Below are 27,338 nucleotides of genomic sequence, written 5' to 3'. Positions count from 1 at the left end.
GCTGACAGGAGTATCTACAGCTGACAGGAGGATCTACAGCAAAGACAAGCTGACAGGAGTATCTACAGCTGACAGGAGGATCTACAGCACAGACAAGCTGACAGGAGTATCTACAGCACAGACAAGCTGACAGGAGTATCTACAGCTGACAGGAGTATCTACAGCACAGACAAGTTGACAGGAGTATCTACAGCACAGACAAACTGACGGGAGTATCTACAGCACAGACAAGCTGACGGGAGTATCTACAGCACAGACAAGCTGACGGGAGTATCTACAGCACAGACAAGCTGACAGGAGTATCTACAGCACAGACAAGCTGACAGGAGTATCTACAGCACAGACAAGCTGACAGGAGTATCTACAGCACAGACAAGCTGACAGGAGTATCTACAGCTGACGGGAGTATCTACAGCTGACAGGAGTATCTACAGCACAGACAAGCTGACAGAAGTATCTACAGCTGACAGAAGTATCTACAGCTGACAGGAGTATCTGCAGCACAGACAAGTTGACGGGAGTATCTACAGCTGACAGGAGTATCTACAGCTGACAGGAGTATCTACAGCTGACAGGAGTATCTACAGCACAGACAAGCTGACAGGAGTATCTACAGCACAGACAAGCTGACGGGAGTATCTACAGCACAGACAAGCTGACAGGAGTATCTACAGCACAGACAAGCTGACAGGATGATCTACAGCACAGACAAGCTGACAGGAGGATCTACAGCACAGACAAGCTGACAGGAGGATCTACAGCACAGACAAGCTGACAGGAGTATCTACAGCACAAACGAGCTGACAGGAGTATCTACAGCACAGACGAGCTGACAGGAGTATCTACAGCTGACAGGAGTATCTACAGCACAGACAAGCTGACAGGAGTATCTACAGCTGACAGGAGTATCTACAGCACAGACAAGTTGACGGGAGTATCTACAGCTGACAGGAGTATCTACAGCTGACAGGAGAATCTACAGCTGACAGGAGAATCTACAGCTGACAGGAGTATCTACAGCACAGACAAGCTGACAGGAGTATCTACAGCTGACAGGAGGATCTACAGCAAAGACAAGCTGACAGGAGTATCTACAGCTGACAGGAGGATCTACAGCACAGACAAGCTGACAGGAGTATCTACAGCACAGACAAGCTGACAGGAGTATCTACAGCTGACAGGAGTATCTACAGCACAGACAAGTTGACAGGAGTATCTACAGCACAGACAAACTGACGGGAGTATCTACAGCACAGACAAGCTGACGGGAGTATCTACAGCACAGACAAGCTGACGGGAGTATCTACAGCACAGACAAGCTGACGGGAGTATCTACAGCTGACAGGAGTATCTACAGCTGACAGGAGAATCTACAGCTGACAGGAGAATCTACAGCTGACAGGAGTATCTACAGCACAGACAAGCTGACAGGAGTATCTACAGCTGACAGGAGGATCTACAGCAAAGACAAGCTGACAGGAGTATCTACAGCTGACAGGAGGATCTACAGCACAGACAAGCTGACAGGAGTATCTACAGCACAGACAAGCTGACAGGAGTATCTACAGCTGACAGGAGTATCTACAGCACAGACAAGTTGACAGGAGTATCTACAGCACAGACAAACTGACGGGAGTATCTACAGCACAGACAAGCTGACGGGAGTATCTACAGCACAGACAAGCTGACAGGAGTATCTACAGCACAGACAAGCTGACAGGAGTATCTACAGCACAGACAAGCTGACAGGAGTATCTACAGTACAGACAAGCTGACAGGAGTATCTACAGCTGACGGGAGTATCTACAGCTGACAGGAGTATCTACAGCACAGACAAGCTGACAGAAGTATCTACAGCTGACAGAAGTATCTACAGCTGACAGGAGTATCTGCAGCACAGACAAGTTGACGGGAGTATCTACAGCTGACAGGAGTATCTACAGCTGACAGGAGTATCTACAGCTGACAGGAGTATCTACAGCACAGACAAGCTGACAGGAGTATCTACAGCACAGACAAGCTGACAGGAGTATCTACAGCACAGACAAGCTGACAGGAGGATCTACAGCACAGACAAGCTGACAGGAGGATCTACAGCACAGACAAGCTGACAGGAGGATCTACAGCACAGACAAGCTGACAGGAGTATCTACAGCACAAACGAGCTGACAGGAGTATCTACAGCACAGACGAGCTGACAGGAGTATCTACAGCTGACAGGAGTATCTACAGCACAGACAAGCTGACAGGAGTATCTACAGCTGACAGGAGTATCTACAGCACAGACAAGTTGACAGGAGTATCTACAGCACAGACAAGCTGACGGGAGTATCTACAGCACAGACAAGCTGACGGGAGTATCTACAGCACAGACAAGCTGACGGGAGTATCTACAGCACAGACAAGCTGACAGGAGTATCTACAGCACAGACAAGCTGACAGGAGTATCTACAGCACAGACAAGCTGACAGGAGTATCTACAGCACAGACAAGCTGACAGGAGTATCTACAGCTGACGGGAGTATCTACAGCTGACAGGAGTATCTACAGCACAGACAAGCTGACAGAAGTATCTACAGCTGACAGAATTATCTACAGCTGACAGAAGTATCTACAGCTGACAGAAGTATCTACAGCACAGACAAGCTGACGGGAGTATCTACAGCACAGACAAGCTGACGGGAGTATCTACAGCACAGACAAGCTGACGGGATTATCTACAGCACAGACAAGCTGACGGGAGTATCTACAGCACAGACAAGCTGACGGGAGTATCTACAGCACAGACAAGCTGACAGGAGTATCTACAGCACAGACAAGCTGACAGGAGTATCTACAGCACAGACAAGCTGACAGGAGTATCTACAGCACAGACAAGCTGACAGGAGTATCTACAGCTGACGGGAGTATCTACAGCACAGACAAGTTGACGGGAGTATCTACAGCTGACAGGAGTATCTACAGCTGACAGGAGTATCTACAGCTGACAGGAGTATCTACAGCACAGACAAGCTGACAGGAGTATCTACAGCACAGACAAGCTGACGGGAGTATCTACAGCACAGACAAGCTGACAGGAGTATCTACAGCACAGACAAGCTGACAGGAGGATCTACAGCACAGACAAGCTGACAGGAGTATCTACAGCTGACAGGAGTATCTACAGCACAGACAAGCTGACGGGAGTATCTACAGCACAGACAAGCTGACAGGAGTATCTACAGCACAGACAAGCTGACAGGAGGATCTACAGCACAGACAAGCTGACAGGAGTATCTACAGCTGACAGGAGTATCTACAGCACAGACAAGCTGACAGGAGGATCTACAGCACAGACAAGCTGACAGGAGTATCTACAGCACAGACAAGCTGACAGGAGTATCTACAGCACAAACGAGCTGACAGGAGTATCTACAGCACAGACAAGCTGACAGGAGTATCTACAGCTGACAGGAGTATCTACAGCACAGACAAGCTGACAGGAGTATCTACAGCTGACAGGAGTATCTACAGCATAGACAAGTTGACAGGAGTATCTACAGCACAGACAAACTGACGGGAGTATCTACAGCACAGACAAGCTGACAGGAGTATCCGTAGCACAGACAAGCTGACAGGAGTATCTACAGAACAGACGAGCTGACAGGAGTATCTACAGCACAGACAAGCTGACAGGAGTATTTACAGCTGACAGGAGTATCTACAGCTGACAGGAGTATCTACAGCTGACAGGAGTATCTACAGCTGACAGGAGTATCTACAGCTGACAGGAGAGTCTACAGCACAGACAAGCTGACAGGAGTATCTACAGCTGACAGGAGTATCTACAGCACAGACAAGCTGACAGGAGTATGTACAGCACAGACAAGCTGACAGGAGTATCTACAACACAGACAAGCTGACAGGAGAATCTACAGCACAGACAAGCTGACAGGAGTATCTACAGCACAGACAAGCTGACAGGAGAATCTACAGCACAGACAAGCTGACAGGAGTATCTACAGCACAGACAAGCTGACAGGAGTATCTACAGCACAGACAAGTTGACGGGAGTATCTACAGCTGACAGGAGTATCTACAGCACAGACAAGCTGACAGGAGTATCTACAGCACAGACAAGCTGACAGGAGTATCTACAGCTGACAGGAGGATCTACAGCTGACAGGAGTATCTACAGCTGACAGGAGGATCTACAGCTGACAGGAGTATCTACAGCACAGACAAGCTGTCAGGAGTATCTACAGCACAGACAAGCTGACAGGAGAGTCTACAGCACAGACAAGCTGACAGGAGTATCTACAGCACAGACAAGCTGACAGGAGAGTCTACAGCACAGACAAGCTGACAGGAGTATCTACAGCACAGACAAGCTGACAGGAGTATCTACAGCACAGACAAGTTGACGGGAGTATCTACAGCTGACAGGAGTATCTACAGCACAGACAAGCTGACAGGAGTATCTACAACACAGACAAGCTGACAGGAGAGTCTACAGCACAGACAAGCTGACAGGAGAGTCTACAGCACAGACAAGCTGACAGGAGTATCTACAGCACAGACAAGCTGACAGGAGTATCTACAGCACAGACAAGTTGACGGGAGTATCTACAGCTGACAGGAGTATCTACAGCACAGACAAGTTGACGGGAGTATCTACAGCTGACAGGAGTATCTACAGCACAGACAAGCTGACAGGAGTATCTACAGCACAGACAAGCTGACAGGAGTATCTACAGCACAGACAAGCTGACAGGAGTATCTACAGCACAGACAAGCTGACAGGAGTATCGACAGCACAAACAAGCTGACAGGAGTATCTACAGCTGACGGGAGTATCTACAGCTGACAGGAGTATCTACAGCACAGACAAGCTGACAGAAGTATCTACAGCTGACAGAAGTATCTACAGCTGACAGAAGTATCTACAGCACAGACAAGCTGACAGGAGTATCTACAGCATAGACAAGCTGACAGGAGTATCTACAGCACAGACAAGTTGACGGGAGTATCTACAGCTGACAGGAGTATCTACAGCACAGACAAGCTGACAGGAGTATCTACAGCTGACAGGAGTATCTACAGCTGACAGGAGTATCTACAGCTGACAGGAGTATCTACAGCACAGACAAGCTGACAGGATTATCTACAGCTGACAGGAGTATCTACAGCACAGACAAGCTGACAGGAGTATCTACAGCTGACAGGAGTATCTACAGCACAGATAAGCTGACAGGAGTATTTACAGCTGACAGGAGTATTTACAGCTGACAGGAGTATCTACAGCACAGACAAGCTGACAGGAGTATTTACAGCTGACAGGAGTATTTACAGCTGACAGGAGTATCTACAGCTGACAGGAGTATCTACAGCACAGACAAGCTGACAGGATTATCTACAACTGACAGGAGTATCTACAGCACAGACAAGCTGACAGGAGTATCTACAGCACAGACAAGCTGACAGGAGTATCGACAGCACAGACAAGCTGACAGGAGTATCGACAGCACAGACAAGCTGACAGGATTATCTACAGATGACAGGAGTATCTACAGCAGAGACAAGCTGACAGGAGTATCTACAGCACAGACAAGCTGACAGGAGTATCTACAGCACAGACAAGCTGACAGGAGTATCTACAGCACAGACAAGCTGACAGGAGTATCTACAGCACAGACAAGCTGACAGGAGAGTCTACAGCACAGACAAGCTGACAGGAGTATCTACAGCACAGACAAGCTGACAGGAGAGTCTACAGCACAGACAAGCTGACAGGAGTATCTACAGCACAGACAAGCTGACAGGAGTATCTACAGCACAGACAAGTTGACGGGAGTATCTACAGCTGACAGGAGTATCTACAGCACAGACAAGCTGACAGGAGTATCTACAGCACAGACAAGCTGACAGGAGAGTCTACAGCACAGACAAGCTGACAGGAGTATCTACAGCACAGACAAGCTGACAGGAGTATCTACAGCACAGACAAGCTGACAGGAGTATCTACAGCACAGACAAGTTGACGGGAGTATCTACAGCTGACAGGAGTATCTACAGCACAGACAAGCTGACAGGAGTATCTACAGCTGACAGGAGTATCTACAGCACAGACAAGCTGACAGGAGTATCTACAGCACAGACAAGCTGACAGGAGTATCTACAGCACAGACAAGCTGACAGGAGTATCGACAGCACAAACAAGCTGACAGGAGTATCTACAGCTGACGGGAGTATCTACAGCACAGACAAGTTGACGGGAGTATCTACAGCTGACAGGAGTATCTACAGCACAGACAAGCTGACAGGAGTATCTACAGCACAGACAAGTTGACGGGAGTATCTACAGCTGACAGGAGTATCTACAGCACAGACAAGCTGACAGGAGTATCTACAGCACAGACAAGCTGACAGGAGAGTCTACAGCACAGACAAGCTGACAGGAGTATCTACAGCACAGACAAGCTGACAGGAGTATCTACAGCACAGACAAGTTGACGGGAGTATCTACAGCTGACAGGAGTATCTACAGCACAGACAAGTTGACGGGAGTATCTACAGCTGACAGGAGTATCTACAGCACAGACAAGCTGACAGGAGTATCTACAGCACAGACAAGCTGACAGGAGTATCTACAGCACAGACAAGCTGACAGGAGTATCTACAGCACAGACAAGCTGACAGGAGTATCGACAGCACAAACAAGCTGACAGGAGTATCTACAGCTGACGGGAGTATCTACAGCTGACAGGAGTATCTACAGCACAGACAAGCTGACAGAAGTATCTACAGCTGACAGAAGTATCTACAGCTGACAGGAGTATCTACAGCACAGACAAGCTGACAGGAGTATCTACAGCATAGACAAGCTGACAGGAGTATCTACAGCACAGACAAGTTGACGGGAGTATCTACAGCTGACAGGAGTATCTACAGCACAGACAAGCTGACAGGAGTATCTACAGCTGACAGGAGTATCTACAGCTGACAGGAGTATCTACAGCTGACAGGAGTATCTACAGCACAGACAAGCTGACAGGATTATCTACAGCTGACAGGAGTATCTACAGCACAGACAAGCTGACAGGAGTATCTACAGCTGACAGGAGTATCTACAGCACAGATAAGCTGACAGGAGTATTTACAGCTGACAGGAGTATTTACAGCTGACAGGAGTATCTACAGCACAGACAAGCTGACAGGAGTATTTACAGCTGACAGGAGTATTTACAGCTGACAGGAGTATCTACAGCTGACAGGAGTATCTACAGCACAGACAAGCTGACAGGATTATCTACAGCTGACAGGAGTATCTACAGCACAGACAAGCTGACAGGAGTATCTACAGCACAGACAAGCTGACAGGAGTATCGACAGCACAGACAAGCTGACAGGATTATCTACAGATGACAGGAGTATCTACAGCAGAGACAAGCTGACAGGAGTATCTACAGCACAGACAAGCTGACAGGAGTATCTACAGCACAGACAAGCTGACAGGAGTATCTACAGCACAGACAAGCTGACAGGAGTATCTACAGCACAGACAAGCTGACAGGAGTATCTACAGCACAGACAAGCTGACAGGAGTATCTACAGCACAGACAAGCTGACAGGAGTATCTACAGCACAGACAAGCTGACAGGAGAGTCTACAGCACAGACAAGCTGACAGGAGTATCTACAGCACAGACAAGCTGACAGGATTATCTACAGCTGACAGGAGTATCTACAGCACAGACAAGCTGACAGGAGTATCTACAGCTGACAGGAGTATCTACAGCACAGATAAGCTGACAGGAGTATTTACAGCTGACAGGAGTATTTACAGCTGACAGGAGTATCTACAGCACAGACAAGCTGACAGGAGTATTTACAGCTGACAGGAGTATTTACAGCTGACAGGAGTATCTACAGCTGACAGGAGTATCTACAGCACAGACAAGCTGACAGGATTATCTACAGCTGACAGGAGTATCTACAGCACAGACAAGCTGACAGGAGTATCTACAGCACAGACAAGCTGACAGGAGTATCGACAGCACAGACAAGCTGACAGGATTATCTACAGATGACAGGAGTATCTACAGCAGAGACAAGCTGACAGGAGTATCTACAGCACAGACAAGCTGACAGGAGTATCTACAGCACAGACAAGCTGACAGGAGTATCTACAGCACAGACAAGCTGACAGGAGTATCTACAGCACAGACAAGCTGACAGGAGTATCTACAGCACAGACAAGCTGACAGGAGTATCTACAGCACAGACAAGCTGACAGGAGAGTCTACAGCACAGACAAGCTGACAGGAGTATCTACAGCACAGACAAGCTGACAGGAGTATCTACAGCACAGACAAGTTGACGGGAGTATCTACAGCTGACAGGAGTATCTACAGCACAGACAAGCTGACAGGAGTATCTACAGCTGACAGGAGTATCTACAGCACAGACAAGCTGACAGGAGTATCTACAGCACAGACAAGCTGACAGGAGTATCTACAGCACAGACAAGCTGACAGGAGTATCGACAGCACAAACAAGCTGACAGGAGTATCTACAGCTGACGGGAGTATCTACAGCACAGACAAGTTGACGGGAGTATCTACAGCTGACAGGAGTATCTACAGCACAGACAAGCTGACAGGAGTATCTACAGCTGACAGGAGTATCTACAGCTGACAGGAGTATCTACAGCTGACAGGAGTATCTACAGCACAGACAAGCTGACAGGATTATCTACAGCTGACAGGAGTATCTACAGCACAGACAAGCTGACAGGAGTATCTACAGCTGACAGGAGTATCTACAGCACAGACAAGCTGACAGGAGTATTTACAGCTGACAGGAGTATTTACAGCTGACAGGAGTATCTACAGCACAGACAAGCTGACAGGAGTATTTACAGCTGACAGGAGTATTTACAGCTGACAGGAGTATCTACAGCTGACAGGAGTATCTACAGCACAGACAAGCTGACAGGATTATCTACAGCTGACAGGAGTATCTACAGCACAGACAAGCTGACAGGAGTATCTACAGCACAGACAAGCTGACAGGAGTATCGACAGCACAGACAAGCTGACAGGATTATCTACAGATGACAGGAGTATCTACAGCAGAGACAAGCTGACAGGAGTATCTACAGCACAGACAAGCTGACAGGAGTATCTACAGCACAGACAAGCTGACAGGAGTATCTACAGCTGACAGGAGTATCTACAGCACAGACAAGCTGACAGGAGTATCTACAGCTGACAGGAGTATCTACAGCATAGACAAGTTGACAGGAGTATCTACAGCACAGACAAACTGACGGGAGTATCTACAGCACAGACAAGCTGACAGGAGTATCCGTAGCACAGACAAGCTGACAGGAGTATCTACAGAACAGACGAGCTGACAGGAGTATCTACAGCACAGACAAGCTGACAGGAGTATTTACAGCTGACAGGAGTATCTACAGCTGACAGGAGTATCTACAGCTGACAGGAGTATCTACAGCTGACAGGAGTATCTACAGCTGACAGGAGAGTCTACAGCACAGACAAGCTGACAGGAGTATCTACAGCTGACAGGAGTATCTACAGCACAGACAAGCTGACAGGAGTATCTACAGCACAGACAAGCTGACAGGAGTATCTACAACACAGACAAGCTGACAGGAGAATCTACAGCACAGACAAGCTGACAGGAGTATCTACAGCACAGACAAGCTGACAGGAGAATCTACAGCACAGACAAGCTGACAGGAGTATCTACAGCACAGACAAGCTGACAGGAGTATCTACAGCACAGACAAGTTGACGGGAGTATCTACAGCTGACAGGAGTATCTACAGCACAGACAAGCTGACAGGAGTATCTACAGCACAGACAAGCTGACAGGAGTATCTACAGCTGACAGGAGGATCTACAGCTGACAGGAGTATCTACAGCTGACAGGAGGATCTACAGCTGACAGGAGTATCTACAGCACAGACAAGCTGTCAGGAGTATCTACAGCACAGACAAGCTGACAGGAGAGTCTACAGCACAGACAAGCTGACAGGAGTATCTACAGCACAGACAAGCTGACAGGAGAGTCTACAGCACAGACAAGCTGACAGGAGTATCTACAGCACAGACAAGCTGACAGGAGTATCTACAGCACAGACAAGTTGACGGGAGTATCTACAGCTGACAGGAGTATCTATAGCACAGACAAGCTGACAGGAGTATCTACAACACAGACAAGCTGACAGGAGAGTCTACAGCACAGACAAGCTGACAGGAGAGTCTACAGCACAGACAAGCTGACAGGAGTATCTACAGCACAGACAAGCTGACAGGAGTATCTACAGCACAGACAAGTTGACGGGAGTATCTACAGCTGACAGGAGTATCTACAGCACAGACAAGTTGACGGGAGTATCTACAGCTGACAGGAGTATCTACAGCACAGACAAGCTGACAGGAGTATCTACAGCACAGACAAGCTGACAGGAGTATCTACAGCACAGACAAGCTGACAGGAGTATCTACAGCACAGACAAGCTGACAGGAGTATCGACAGCACAAACAAGCTGACAGGAGTATCTACAGCTGACGGGAGTATCTACAGCTGACAGGAGTATCTACAGCACAGACAAGCTGACAGAAGTATCTACAGCTGACAGAAGTATCTACAGCTGACAGAAGTATCTACAGCACAGACAAGCTGACAGGAGTATCTACAGCATAGACAAGCTGACAGGAGTATCTACAGCACAGACAAGTTGACGGGAGTATCTACAGCTGACAGGAGTATCTACAGCACAGACAAGCTGACAGGAGTATCTACAGCTGACAGGAGTATCTACAGCTGACAGGAGTATCTACAGCTGACAGGAGTATCTACAGCACAGACAAGCTGACAGGATTATCTACAGCTGACAGGAGTATCTACAGCACAGACAAGCTGACAGGAGTATCTACAGCTGACAGGAGTATCTACAGCACAGATAAGCTGACAGGAGTATTTACAGCTGACAGGAGTATTTACAGCTGACAGGAGTATCTACAGCACAGACAAGCTGACAGGAGTATTTACAGCTGACAGGAGTATTTACAGCTGACAGGAGTATCTACAGCTGACAGGAGTATCTACAGCACAGACAAGCTGACAGGATTATCTACAACTGACAGGAGTATCTACAGCACAGACAAGCTGACAGGAGTATCTACAGCACAGACAAGCTGACAGGAGTATCGACAGCACAGACAAGCTGACAGGATTATCTACAGATGACAGGAGTATCTACAGCAGAGACAAGCTGACAGGAGTATCTACAGCACAGACAAGCTGACAGGAGTATCTACAGCACAGACAAGCTGACAGGAGTATCTACAGCACAGACAAGCTGACAGGAGTATCTACAGCACAGACAAGCTGACAGGAGAGTCTACAGCACAGACAAGCTGACAGGAGTATCTACAGCACAGACAAGCTGACAGGAGAGTCTACAGCACAGACAAGCTGACAGGAGTATCTACAGCACAGACAAGCTGACAGGAGTATCTACAGCACAGACAAGTTGACGGGAGTATCTACAGCTGACAGGAGTATCTACAGCACAGACAAGCTGACAGGAGTATCTACAGCACAGACAAGCTGACAGGAGAGTCTACAGCACAGACAAGCTGACAGGAGTATCTACAGCACAGACAAGCTGACAGGAGTATCTACAGCACAGACAAGCTGACAGGAGTATCTACAGCACAGACAAGTTGACGGGAGTATCTACAGCTGACAGGAGTATCTACAGCACAGACAAGCTGACAGGAGTATCTACAGCTGACAGGAGTATCTACAGCACAGACAAGCTGACAGGAGTATCTACAGCACAGACAAGCTGACAGGAGTATCTACAGCACAGACAAGCTGACAGGAGTATCGACAGCACAAACAAGCTGACAGGAGTATCTACAGCTGACGGGAGTATCTACAGCACAGACAAGTTGACGGGAGTATCTACAGCTGACAGGAGTATCTACAGCACAGACAAGCTGACAGGAGTATCTACAGCACAGACAAGTTGACGGGAGTATCTACAGCTGACAGGAGTATCTACAGCACAGACAAGCTGACAGGAGTATCTACAGCACAGACAAGCTGACAGGAGAGTCTACAGCACAGACAAGCTGACAGGAGTATCTACAGCACAGACAAGCTGACAGGAGTATCTACAGCACAGACAAGTTGACGGGAGTATCTACAGCTGACAGGAGTATCTACAGCACAGACAAGTTGACGGGAGTATCTACAGCTGACAGGAGTATCTACAGCACAGACAAGCTGACAGGAGTATCTACAGCACAGACAAGCTGACAGGAGTATCTACAGCACAGACAAGCTGACAGGAGTATCTACAGCACAGACAAGCTGACAGGAGTATCGACAGCACAAACAAGCTGACAGGAGTATCTACAGCTGACGGGAGTATCTACAGCTGACAGGAGTATCTACAGCACAGACAAGCTGACAGAAGTATCTACAGCTGACAGAAGTATCTACAGCTGACAGGAGTATCTACAGCACAGACAAGCTGACAGGAGTATCTACAGCATAGACAAGCTGACAGGAGTATCTACAGCACAGACAAGTTGACGGGAGTATCTACAGCTGACAGGAGTATCTACAGCACAGACAAGCTGACAGGAGTATCTACAGCTGACAGGAGTATCTACAGCTGACAGGAGTATCTACAGCTGACAGGAGTATCTACAGCACAGACAAGCTGACAGGATTATCTACAGCTGACAGGAGTATCTACAGCACAGACAAGCTGACAGGAGTATCTACAGCTGACAGGAGTATCTACAGCACAGATAAGCTGACAGGAGTATTTACAGCTGACAGGAGTATTTACAGCTGACAGGAGTATCTACAGCACAGACAAGCTGACAGGAGTATTTACAGCTGACAGGAGTATTTACAGCTGACAGGAGTATCTACAGCTGACAGGAGTATCTACAGCACAGACAAGCTGACAGGATTATCTACAGCTGACAGGAGTATCTACAGCACAGACAAGCTGACAGGAGTATCTACAGCACAGACAAGCTGACAGGAGTATCGACAGCACAGACAAGCTGACAGGATTATCTACAGATGACAGGAGTATCTACAGCAGAGACAAGCTGACAGGAGTATCTACAGCACAGACAAGCTGACAGGAGTATCTACAGCACAGACAAGCTGACAGGAGTATCTACAGCACAGACAAGCTGACAGGAGTATCTACAGCACAGACAAGCTGACAGGAGTATCTACAGCACAGACAAGCTGACAGGAGTATCTACAGCACAGACAAGCTGACAGGAGTATCTACAGCACAGACAAGCTGACAGGAGAGTCTACAGCACAGACAAGCTGACAGGAGTATCTACAGCACAGACAAGCTGACAGGATTATCTACAGCTGACAGGAGTATCTACAGCACAGACAAGCTGACAGGAGTATCTACAGCTGACAGGAGTATCTACAGCACAGATAAGCTGACAGGAGTATTTACAGCTGACAGGAGTATTTACAGCTGACAGGAGTATCTACAGCACAGACAAGCTGACAGGAGTATTTACAGCTGACAGGAGTATTTACAGCTGACAGGAGTATCTACAGCTGACAGGAGTATCTACAGCACAGACAAGCTGACAGGATTATCTACAGCTGACAGGAGTATCTACAGCACAGACAAGCTGACAGGAGTATCTACAGCACAGACAAGCTGACAGGAGTATCGACAGCACAGACAAGCTGACAGGATTATCTACAGATGACAGGAGTATCTACAGCAGAGACAAGCTGACAGGAGTATCTACAGCACAGACAAGCTGACAGGAGTATCTACAGCACAGACAAGCTGACAGGAGTATCTACAGCACAGACAAGCTGACAGGAGTATCTACAGCACAGACAAGCTGACAGGAGTATCTACAGCACAGACAAGCTGACAGGAGTATCTACAGCACAGACAAGCTGACAGGAGTATCTACAGCACAGACAAGCTGACAGGAGTATCGACAGCACAAACAAGCTGACAGGAGTATCTACAGCTGACGGGAGTATCTACAGCACAGACAAGTTGACGGGAGTATCTACAGCTGACAGGAGTATCTACAGCACAGACAAGCTGACAGGAGTATCTACAGCTGACAGGAGTATCTACAGCTGACAGGAGTATCTACAGCTGACAGGAGTATCTACAGCACAGACAAGCTGACAGGATTATCTACAGCTGACAGGAGTATCTACAGCACAGACAAGCTGACAGGAGTATCTACAGCTGACAGGAGTATCTACAGCACAGACAAGCTGACAGGAGTATTTACAGCTGACAGGAGTATTTACAGCTGACAGGAGTATCTACAGCACAGACAAGCTGACAGGAGTATTTACAGCTGACAGGAGTATTTACAGCTGACAGGAGTATCTACAGCTGACAGGAGTATCTACAGCACAGACAAGCTGACAGGATTATCTACAGCTGACAGGAGTATCTACAGCACAGACAAGCTGACAGGAGTATCTACAGCACAGACAAGCTGACAGGAGTATCGACAGCACAGACAAGCTGACAGGATTATCTACAGATGACAGGAGTATCTACAGCAGAGACAAGCTGACAGGAGTATCTACAGCACAGACAAGCTGACAGGAGTATCTACAGCACAGACAAGCTGACAGGAGTATCTACAGCACAGACAAGCTGACAGGAGTATCTACAGCACAGACAAGCTGACAGGAGAGTCTACAGCACAGACAAGCTGACAGGAGTATCTACAGCACAGACAAGCTGACAGGAGTATCTACAGCACAGACAAGTTGACGGGAGTATCTACAGCTGACAGGAGTATCTACAGCACAGACAAGCTGACAGGAGTATCTACAGCACAGACAAGCTGACAGGAGAGTCTACAGCACAGACAAGCTGACAGGAGTATCTACAGCACAGACAAGCTGACAGGAGTATCTACAGCACAGACAAGTTGACGGGAGTATCTACAGCTGACAGGAGTATCTACAGCACAGACAAGCTGACAGGAGTATCTACAGCTGACAGGAGTATCTACAGCACAGACAAGCTGACAGGAGTATCTACAGCACAGACAAGCTGACAGGAGTATCGACAGCACAGACAAGCTGACAGGATTATCTACAGATGACAGGAGTATCTACAGCAGAGACAAGCTGACAGGAGTATCTACAGCACAGACAAGCTGACAGGAGTATCTACAGCACAGACAAGCTGACAGGAGTATCTACAGCACAGACAAGCTGACAGGAGTATCTACAGCACAGACAAGCTGACAGGAGAGTCTACAGCACAGACAAGCTGACAGGAGTATCTACAGCACAGACAAGCTGACAGGAGTATCTACAGCACAGACAAGTTGACGGGAGTATCTACAGCTGACAGGAGTATCTACAGCACAGACAAGCTGACAGGAGTATCTACAGCACAGACAAGCTGACAGGATTATCTACAGCTGACAGGAGTATCTACAGCACAGACAAGCTGACAGGAGTATCTACAGCTGACAGGAGTATCTACAGCACAGATAAGCTGACAGGAGTATTTACAGCTGACAGGAGTATTTACAGCTGACAGGAGTATCTACAGCACAGACAAGCTGACAGAAGTATTTACAGCTGACAGGAGTATTTACAGCTGACAGGAGTATCTACAGCTGACAGGAGTATCTACAGCACAGACAAGCTGACAGGATTATCTACAGCTGACAGGAGTATCTACAGCACAGACAAGCTGACAGGAGTATCTACAGCACAGACAAGCTGACAGGAGTATCGACAGCACAGACAAGCTGACAGGATTATCTACAGATGACAGGAGTATCTACAGCAGAGACAAGCTGACAGGAGTATCTACAGCACAGACAAGCTGACAGGAGTATCTACAGCACAGACAAGCTGACAGGAGTATCTACAGCACAGACAAGCTGACAGGAGTATCTACAGCACAGACAAGCTGACAGGAGTATCTACAGCACAGACAAGCTGACGGGATTATCTACAGCTGACAGGAGAATCTACAGCACAGACAAGCTGACAGGAGTATCTACAGCTGACAGGAGTATCTACAGCACAGACAAGCTGACAGGAGTATCTACAGCACAGACAAGCTGACAGGAGTATCTACAGCACAGACAAGCTGACAGGAGTATCTACAGCTGACGGGAGTATCTACAGCTGACAGGAGTATCTACAGCACAGACAAGCTGACAGAAGTATCTACAGCTGACAGAAGTATCTACAGCTGACAGGAGTATCTACAGCACAGACAAGTTGACGGGAGTATCTACAGCTGACAGGAGTATCTACAGCTGACAGGAGTATCTACAGCACAGACAAGCTGACAGGAGTATCGACAGCACAGACAAGCTGACAGGATTATCTACAGATGACAGGAGTATCTACAGCAGAGACAAGCTGACAGGAGTATCTACAGCACAGACAAGCTGACAGGAGTATCTACAGCACAGACAAGCTGACAGGAGTATCTACAGCACAGACAAGCTGACAGGAGTATCTACAGCACAGACAAGCTGACAGGAGTATCTACAGCACAGACAAGCTGACAGGAGTATCTACAGCACAGACAAGCTGACAGGAGAGTCTACAGCACAGACAAGCTGACAGGAGTATCTACAGCACAGACAAGCTGACAGGAGTATCTACAGCACAGACAAGCTGACAGGAGTATCTACAGCACAGACAAGTTGACGGGAGTATCTACAGCTGACAGGAGTATCTACAGCACAGACAAGCTGACAGGAGTATCTACAGCACAGACAAGTTGACGGGAGTATCTACAGCACAGACAAGTTGACGGGAGTATCTACAGCTGACAGGAGTATCTACAGCACAGACAAGCTGACAGGAGTATCTACAGCTGACAGGAGTATCTACAGCACAGACAAGCTGACAGGAGTATCTACAGCACAGACAAGCTGACAGGAGTATCTACAGCACAGACAAGCTGACAGGAGTATCTACAGCACAGACAAGCTGACAGGAGTATCGACAGCACAAACAAGCTGACAGGAGTATCTACAGCTGACGGGAGTATCTACAGCTGACGGGAGTATCTACAGCACAGACAAGCTGACAGAAGTATCTACAGCTGACAGAAGTATCTACAGCTGACAGGAGTATCTACAGCACAGACAAGCTGACAGGAGTATCTACAGCACAGACAAGCTGACAGGAGTATCTACAGCACAGACAAGATGACGGGAGTATCTACAGCTGACAGGGGTATCTACAGCACAGACAAGCTGACAGGAGTATCTACAGCTGACAGGAGTATCTACAGCTGACAGGAGTATCTACAGCACAGACAAGCTGACAGGATTATCTACAGCTGACAGGAGTATCTACAGCACAGACAAGCTGACAGGAGTATCTACAGCTGACAGGAGTATCTACAGCACAGATAAGCTGACAGGAGTATTTACAGCTGACAGGAGTATTTACAGCTGACAGGAGTATCTACAGCACAGACAAGCTGACAGGAGTATTTACAACTGACAGGAGTATTTACAGCTGACAGGAGTATCTACAGCTGACAGGAGTATCTACAGCACAGACAAGCTGACAGGAGTATCTACAGCACAGACAAGCTGACAGGAGTATCGACAGCACAGACAAGCTGACAGGATTATCTACAGATGACAGGAGTATCTACAGCAGAGACAAGCTGACAGGAGTATCTGCAGCACAGACAAGCTGACAGGAGTATCTACAGCACAGACAAGCTGACAGGAGTAGCTACAGCACAGACAAGCTGACAGGAGTATCTACAGCACAGACAAGCTGACAGGAGTATCTACAGCACAGACAAGCTGACAGGAGTATCTACAGCACAGACAAGCTGACGGGATTATCTACAGCTGACAGGAGAATCTACAGCACAGACAAGCTGACAGGAGTATCTACAGCTGACAGGAGTATCTACAGCACAGACAAGCTGACAGGAGTATCTACAGCACAGACAAGCTGACAGGAGTATCTACAGCACAGACAAGCTGACAGGAGTATCTACAGCTGACGGGAGTATCTACAGCTGACAGGAGTATCTACAGCACAGACAAGCTGACAGAAGTATCTACAGCTGACAGAAGTATCTACAGCTGACAGGAGTATCTACAGCACAGACAAGTTGACGGGAGTATCTACAGCTGACAGGAGTATCTACAGCTGACAGGAGTATCTACAGCACAGACAAGCTGACAGGAGTATCCACAGCACAGACAAGCTGACAGGAGTATCTACAGCTGACAGGAGTATTTACAGCTGACAGGAGTATTTACAGCTGACAGGAGTATTTACAGCTGAGAGGCGTATTTACAGCTGACAGGAGTATCTACAGCTGACAGGAGTATCTACAGCTGACAGGAGGATCTACAGCTGACAGGAGAGTCTACAGCACAGACAAGCTGACACGAGTATCTACAGCACAGACAAGCTGACAGGAGTATCTACAGCACAGACAAGCTGACAGGAGTATCTACAGCACAGACAAGCTGACAGGAGTATCTACAGCACAGACAAGCTGACACGAGTATCTACAACACAGACAAGTTGACGGGATTATCTACAGCTGACAGGAGTATCTACAGCACAGACAAGCTGACGGGAGTATCTACAGCTGACAGGAGTATCTACAGCACAGACAGCTGACAGGAGTATCTACAGCTGACAGGAGTATCTACAGCTGACAGGAGTATCTACAGCACAGACAAGCTGACAGGATTATCTACAGCTGACAGGAGTATCTACAGCACAGACAAGCTGACAGGAGTATCTACAGCTGACAGGAGTATCTACAGCACAGATAAGCTGACAGGAGTATTTACAGCTGACAGGAGTATTTACAGCTGACAGGAGTATCTACAGCACAGACAAGCTGACAGGAGTATTTACAACTGACAGGAGTATTTACAGCTGACAGGAGTATCTACAGCTGACAGGAGTATCTACAGCACAGACAAGCTGACAGGAGTATCTACAGCACAGACAAGCTGACAGGAGTATCGACAGCACAGACAAGCTGACAGGATTATCTACAGATGACAGGAGTATATACAGCAGAGACAAGCTGGCAGGAGTATCTACAGCACAGACAAGCTGACAGGAGTATCTACAGCACAGACAAGCTGACAGGAGTATCTACAGCACAGACAAGCTGACAGGAGTATCTACAGCACAGACAAGCTGACAGGAGTATCTACAGCACAGACAAGCTGACAGGAGTATCTACAGCACTGACAAGCTGACGGGATTATCTACAGCTGACAGGAGAATCTACAGCACAGACAAGCTGACAGGAGTATCTACAGCTGACAGGAGTATCTACAGCACAGACAAGCTGACAGGAGTATCTACAGCACAGACAAGCTGACAGGAGTATCTACAGCACAGACAAGCTGACAGGAGTATCTACAGCTGACGGGAGTATCTACAGCTGACAGGAGTATCTACAGCACAGACAAGCTGACAGAAGTATCTACAGCTGACAGAAGTATCTACAGCTGACAGGAGTATCTACAGCACAGACAAGTTGACGGGAGTATCTACAGCTGACAGGAGTATCTACAGCTGACAGGAGTATCTACAGCACAGACAAGCTGACAGGAGTATCCACAGCACAGACAAGCTGACAGGAGTATCTACAGCTGACAGGAGTATTTACAGCTGACAGGAGTATTTACAGCTGACAGGAGTATTTACAGCTGACAGGCGTATTTACAGCTGACAGGAGTATCTACAGCTGACAGGAGGATCTACAGCTGACAGGAGGATCTACAGCTGACAGGAGAGTCTACAGCACAGACAAGCTGACACGAGTATCTACAGCACAGACAAGCTGACAGGAGTATCTACAGCACAGACAAGCTGACAGGAGTATCTACAGCACAGACAAGCTGACAGGAGTATCTACAGCACAGACAAGCTGACACGAGTATCTACAACACAGACAAGTTGACGGGATTATCTACAGCTGACAGGAGTATCTACAGCACAGACAAGCTGACGGGAGTATCTACAGCTGACAGGAGTATCTACAGCACAGACAAGCTGACAGGAGTATCTACAGCACAGACAAGCTGACAGGAGTATCTACAGCACAGACAAGCTGACAGGAGTATCTACAGCTGACGGGAGTATCTACAGCTGACAGGAGTATCTACAGCACAGACAAGCTGACAGGAGTATCTACAGCACAGACAAGCTGACAGGAGTATCTACAGCTGACAGAAGTAACTACAGCTGACAGGAGTATCTACAGCTGACAGGAGTATCTACAGCTGACAGGAGTATCTACAGCTGACAGGAGTATCTACAGCACAGACAAGTTGACGGGAGTATCTACAGCTGACAGGAGTATCTACAGCTGACAGGAGTATCTACAGCTGACAGGAGTATCTACAGCTGACAGGAGTATCTACAGCACAGACAAGCTGACAGGAGTATCTACAGCTGACAGGAGTATCTACAGCTGACAGGAGTATCTACAGCACAGACAAGCTGACAGGAGTATCTACAGCTGACAGGAGTATCTACAGCACAGACAAGCTGACGGGAGTATCTACAGCACAGACAAGCTGACAGGAGTATCTACAGCACAGACGAGCTGACAGGAGTATCTACAGCACAGACGAGCTGACAGGAGTATTTACAGCACAGACGAGCTGCCAGGAGTATCTACAGCACAGACAAGCTGACAGGAGTATCTACAGCTGACAGGAGTATCTACAGCACAGACGAGCTGACAGGAGTATCTACAGCACAGACAAGCTGACAGGAGTATCTACAGCTGACAGGAGTATCTACAGCACAGACAAGCTGACGGGAGTATCTACAGCTGACAGGAGTATCTACAGCACAGACAAGCTGACAGGAGTATCTACAGCACAGACAAGCTGACAGGAGTATCTACAGCACAGACAAGCTGTCAGGAGCATCTACAGCTGACAGGAGTATCTACAGCACAGACAAGCTGACATGAGTATCTACAGCTGACAGGAGTATCTACAGCACAGACGAGCTGACAGGAGTATCTACAGCACAGACAGGCTGACAGGAGTATCTACAGCTGATGGGAGTATCTACAGCTGACGGGAGTATCTACAGCTGACAGGAGTATCCACAGCTGACAGGAGTATCTACAGCACAGACAAGCTGACAGGAGTATCTACAGCACAGACAGGCTGAAAGGAGTATCTACAGCTGATGGGAGTATCTACAGCTGACGGGAGTATCTACAGCTGACAGGAGTATCTACAGCACAGACAAGCTGACAGGAGTATCTACAGCACAGACAAGCTGACAGGAGTATCTACAGCACAGACAAGTTGACGGGAGTATCTACAGCACAGACAAGCTGACAGGAGTATCTACAGCTGACGGGAGTATCTACAGCTGACAGGAGTATCTACAGCAGAGACGAGCTGACGGGAGTATCTACAGCACAGACGAGCTGACGGGAGTATCTACAGCACAGACAAGCTGACAGGAGTATCTACAGCTGACGGGAGTATCTACAGCTGACAGGAGTATCTACAGCACAGATGAGCTGACGGGAGTATCTACAGCACAGACGAGCTGACGGGAGTATCTACAGCACAGACGAGCTGACGGGAGTATCTACAGCTGACGGGAGTATCTACAGCTGACGGGAGTATCTACAGCACAGACAAGCTGACAGGAGCATCTACAGCACAGACAAGCTGACGGGAGTATCTACAGCTGACGGGAGCATCTACAGCACAGACAAGCTGACGGGAGTATCTACAGCTGACGGGAGTATCTACAGCACAGACAAGCTGACAGGAGTATCTACAGCACAGACAAGCTGACAGGAGTATCTACAGCACAGACAAGCTGACAGGAGTATCTACAGCTGACAGGAGTATCTACAGCACAGACAAGCTGACAGGAGTATCTAGAGCTGACGGGAGTATCTACAGCACAGACGAGCTGACAGGAGTATCTACAGCTGACAGGAGTATCTACAGCACAGACAAGCTGACAGGAGTATCTACAGCTGACAGGAGTATCTACAGCACAGACAAGCTGACAGGAGTATCTACAGCTGACAGGAGTATCTACAACACAGACAGGCTAACAGGAGTATCTACAGCTGACAGGAGTATCTACAGCACAGACGAGCTGACAGGAGTATCTACAGCTGACAGGACTATCTACAGCTGACAGGAGTATCTACAGCACAGACAAGCTGACAGGAGTATTATCTACAGCACAGACAAGCTGACAGGAGTATCTACAGCACAGACAAGCTGACAGGAGTATCTACAGCACAGACAAGCTGACGGGAGTATCTACAGCACAGACAAGCTGACGGGAGTATCTACAGCACAGACGAGCTGACGGGAGTATCTACAGCACAGACGAGCTGACGGGAGTATCTACAGCTGACGGGAGTACCTACAGCACAGACAAGCTGACAGGAGCATCTACAGCACAGACAAGCTGACGGGAGTATCTACAGCTGACGGGAGTATCTACAGCACAGACAAGCTGACAGGAGTATCTACAGCATAGACAAGCGGACAGGAGTATCTACAGCACAGACAAGCTGACAGGAGTATCTACAGCACAGACAAGCTGACAGGAGTATCTACAGCACAGACAAGCTGACAGGAGTATCTACAGCACAGACAAGCTGACAGGAGTATCTACAGCACAGACAAGCTGGCGGGAGTATCTACAGCACAGACGGGAGTATCTACAGCACAGACAAGCTGACAGGAGTATCTACAGCTGCCAGGAGTATCTACAGCACAGACAAGCTGACAGGAGTATCTACAGCACAGACAAGCTGACAGGAGTATCTACAACACAGACAGGCTAACAGGAGTATCTACAGCTGACAGGAGTATCTACAGCACAGACAAGCTGGCAGGAGTATCTACAGCACAGACAAGCTGACAGGAGTATCTACAGCTGACAGGAGTATCTACAGCACAGACAAGCTGGCAGGAGTATCTACAGCACAGACAAGCTGACAGGAGTATCTACAGCTGACAGGAGTATCTACAGCACAGACAAGCTGACAGGAGTATCTACAGCACAGACAAGCTGACGGGAGGATCTACAGCACAGACAAGCTGACAGGAGTATCTACAGCTGGCATGAGTATCTACAGCTGACAGGAGTATCTACAACACAGACAGGCTAACAGGAGTATCTACAGCTGACAGGAGTATCTACAGCTGACAGGAGTATCTACAACACAGACAGGCTAACAGGAGTATCTACAGCTGACAGGAGTATCTACAGCACAGACAGGCTAACAGGAGTATATACAGCTAACAGGAGTATAACAGGTAACAGGAGTATCTACAGCTAACAGGAGTATCTACAGCTAACAGGAGTATCTACAACACAGACAGGCTAACAGGAGTATCTACAGCTAAGAGGAGTATCTACAGTACAGACAAGCTGAGAGGTCGGGAGCCACTTTGCTCCTACTCCTTCAAGATAAATCAGAGATCTATTTAACAACTTAATGTCAGAACTGTGGCCAAGCAAGTCAGAAGTAGAAGCTAATTAGATCAGATATTAGCACCATGAGATACGTTAAGGTCTTTTAATGAGAATTTACCACAGAGTAGCAGATGAAGCATCACTGTGAGTGACAGTTACTCACAGTGATGACAGTTACAGTTGAGATTTGTCCAGAATAGAAAGATTGTGTGCAGAATGCAGAGGCTTCATAACACGGTTTGTCCCTGAATGACAGTTACACGACAGGCTTGACACAGGCAGGACAAAGAGACTTGTAGCAACCTTTCATTAGAGGGCCGTTCACTGACACATCAGGGTTGGATGGTCTAGTGTTAGAACAAGAGGAATGTACAGTATGTGTGTCAAACAGAGGAGAAGCCATCAACAGACCATCTACCCATTCACTACCAGACCACATATCACACCTCGACCCTAATCACAGATCTAAGACCCGTTTATGGTATACCCTATCCAAACATTACCATTGAGGTAATTATTTCTGACAATGTTAAGTTAGTTTTCCATCTCCCGCCTTGATTCCATGCAGAGCCAGCTGCAGGTGGCGCCACTGAGACAGGCTGTTGATGAATGCACAACACAACTTTATCAAGGTGTTTAGTAGTTTGGGATGGAGACCTGTCCTTATGGAGACCAAACTGCTCAAATAAGATCAGATCAAATGGGAATTAAATGTCCTTGTGGGGATATTTGTCTTGTTTTAATGAGAGATTGGAGGGGTGTCTGGGCCCAGCAGCATAGCAGGAGCCAGTGAACCATGGAATCTCCTGCCTCATTTAAAAGGATCAACACTTTAGTTTGGGGACATTGTACAACAATAGCACAACAGTGGACTGAAATTATTCTCAGAATCTCTGCAATTTATTTAATTTAGCCAATCCTTATTAACTAAGCCCTACTACACAAACACTGCCAAGTTTCAGATTTCTCTATACAGTACTCACTGTTATTGTTCTTTCAGTGGGAGTTTTGCTGGCGCTGTATTGGTTTTTTGGCAGCCTAGCTGTTAAAACAAAGATAACTCTTTACATCCCTGCAGAACACCAGTGTTGGTGTGGGGGATTGTCTGACATGCTGCATTCAGCTTCTCCCAGCCAGGGAGGAGGACACTGATTGGTTTTCATTGTTCTCCTCTCAGCTGACATCAAGCCCAATTCTGCCTGTGAAATCCCCAATCTACGGCGCTCGGCTTCACCCGGTTCAAAGCAATATACAACATTTGACACATGGGTTTTAAAAGCATAATGACGTTTGTCTAGCAGAGTAAAAACAACATTGTAGAACTGTATTCTGATGAAGTGTGACATGTCTTAAGGCCTCTAATCCAACTACAACAGGTGAGAAACACACATCCATCTGGATGCCACAAATACACCTACCCACACACACACACAGCCCCTCTCAGGCACACCCAAACACCCACACAGCCCCACCCAGGCACACCCAAACACACACACAGCCCCACTCAGGCACACCCAAACAGCCCCACTCAGGCACACCCAAACACCCACCCACACACACACACACACACACACAGCCCCACTCAGGCACACCCACCCCCACACAGTGCAGAGAAATGGTTTCAGCAGCACGGACAGAGGCTGGAAGCATCCTAATACAACACCTCAGAAGTCAATGTGAGAGACACCATAGGGCTGACTGGAAAGCTTACACACCACTCATCAACTCAATCATCATTCAATCTTTGACAGCAGCACAAACACACACTGGGGCTTTTATGTAGCACCTGCCTGGGTGAAGAGGGAGTCGTTTCCCTTTTATTGAACTGGGAGAACAATAACATATAACCTAGGGGCCACATCCCTGTGTCCCTGTGGAATCAATAGGACTATTTTAAACCTGAGGGATAGCGCACACGCACACACACACACACACCTGAGCTTCTATAACCACATTCAGCAGCTGAGCAGAGACAAAGACAACATCATATCAACAGAGAAAGTAAATAGATTCACCTCTAAAGGCAACTAAAGGGTGATTTCATTATATGGTGTGATTCATATTGGGTTTGCAGTAATGCAGCAGGTCAGTGTAGCAGAATGGAACAGTAATGGGATCCAAAAGCCTGCTGAGGGCTCAATTCACCTGAGACAATCAATCTGCCTGGACCAAGGAATCTGTATAGTTTCAAGGTATAGTATGGCCTCAAATAAATGTTTAACCTCAGTCTCTACTAAATTAAATCATAGCCACTGCTTTTACAAATAACTGGGCTTATTTTTGACTGGATAAGTATTGTCAATTTGTGAATCTCATGTGAAAATATTTATTGTTCTTGTAATTGAAGGACGTACATAAGCAGCCTAACTGATTTGCCACCCCAGGTTATCAACTTCTCACCGTCCTGCCTGCCTCTGTTGCGCAGAACAAAAGGGCTCTCTCTGTGCGTTATTTACGGTTAGGTTGTGGTCCTCCCAGTCTTTTTTACAACACAAGATGAACGGTTGATTAGTCGTCAGTTCATTGATTCAAAATCAAACTGCGTGCTATTTTCAAGCTATTATAAACGCAGACACGCATTTGGAAAAACACGCGTGCTGGTCTCGATGAAGAATGTAGGGCTACGGATTTATGTATTGACCGTGCCTAATGTAGGCTGACATTAAGTATATATAGGCTATTGATCATCTGTAATCTTTGATTTAGGCTACTGTGTTCTGGCTACATTTTGGCGCGGGTGGAGTGAGGAAAGCAAATGCGACACACGTTTCACAAGTGTGACAGCTTTTATCCGATAAATAAATATGTCAACTAATTAAGGATAGTATTAAACTTTTAAGTGTTCTCCAAAGTCAGGCGCAGAAAATCTCTCACCTTGATTGCCGTGGCTGGAAGGAGTGAAGACAATCCGCAGAAAGAGGAAAACGAGGCAGAGTTTTTCTCCTAATGTCATTGCTGTACCATCCACAGGCTGCCCAGCACCGCGCCGAGCAGGAGACTATCCAAGAGAAGAAACCTGGTCACAAAGTGCCTTTAGATTCCAAGCGAAGCGTCTTTCCTCTCCCCAGACCCTCCTCACATCCAGTCCCCGCTGGAAAGCGCTGACAGACGGCTGTACTGGAAGAAATCCGTCGCATGACCCGCGGAGAGCTGAGGAAGGTTGGTGAAGTTCACACCGCGGCAGAAACTAACATCAAGACTAAATGTAGGCTCACAGTATTCATAGCAATGCTCAACGACTAAATACTAGATCATGAAAACTTTGCGTTCCGCGTCGGAGCCTACTGTATTTCACTGTGTTGACAGTGAATTAGACATCTAATCAAATATTTCTCATCAGCTGCATTATCTTATTTCCTAGTTTCATCCAAGTGCATGCGTGATTCCTTCATGGGGGAAATAGAAGACGCCAGGATGTGGTTCGTGACCGAAAGTTCCGAACTTCAAGTGGCGCGGTATCAGTTGGTCAGTGTGAGCACGCGTAGTGCCTCTGTAGCCCGTTCCGTGCCAGCATGTACTGACTGCTGCAGCAGACAACGGTAAAACTCCCGTTAACGACAGAGTGGAGAGAAAGACAGCATCTGTGCAGGGCGCCCGGCGCTAGAGGGTGTTAGCTGACAACACAACGGCAGTGTGCATGGCAGCCAGCAAATTGTGTGTTATCCAGCTGGGCATCAGCATTTCTTCAGATTATCGATGGCCAGTGTTGTTACTGCTATTCCAGGTAGACTTGGATTGCAAATTATCTTTGTGGAAGGAATTTTAATATGCAATGTAATGTGGACCTTAGGC

The 27,338-nt window shown here is 47.5% G+C and overlaps 1 protein-coding gene across 2 annotated transcripts in view; it reads right to left on the bottom strand.

Annotated features, from left to right (window-relative positions):
• The window catches only part of epha6 (eph receptor A6), a 220,750-nt gene extending 193,619 nt beyond the window's left edge, over positions 1-27,131 (bottom strand). For both annotated transcript variants that reach the window (XR_016490605.1, XM_036959046.2), the window contains exon 1: positions 26,421-27,131. Coding sequence is in view for 1 of the 2 variants with exons in the window: in XM_036959046.2 (XP_036814941.1) it covers positions 26,421-26,499 (79 nt within the window). In the remaining variant the exon portion in view is untranslated. The remainder of the gene's footprint in view (positions 1-26,420) is intronic.
• Positions 27,132-27,338: the final 207 nt, after the last annotated feature.

Source organism: Oncorhynchus mykiss, chromosome 22, assembly GCF_057628025.1.
Source record: "Oncorhynchus mykiss isolate SJ-2025 chromosome 22, ASM5762802v1, whole genome shotgun sequence".
Taxonomy (NCBI): Eukaryota; Metazoa; Chordata; class Actinopteri; order Salmoniformes; family Salmonidae; genus Oncorhynchus; species Oncorhynchus mykiss.
This window is presented reverse-complemented; position numbering and strand designations above follow the sequence as displayed.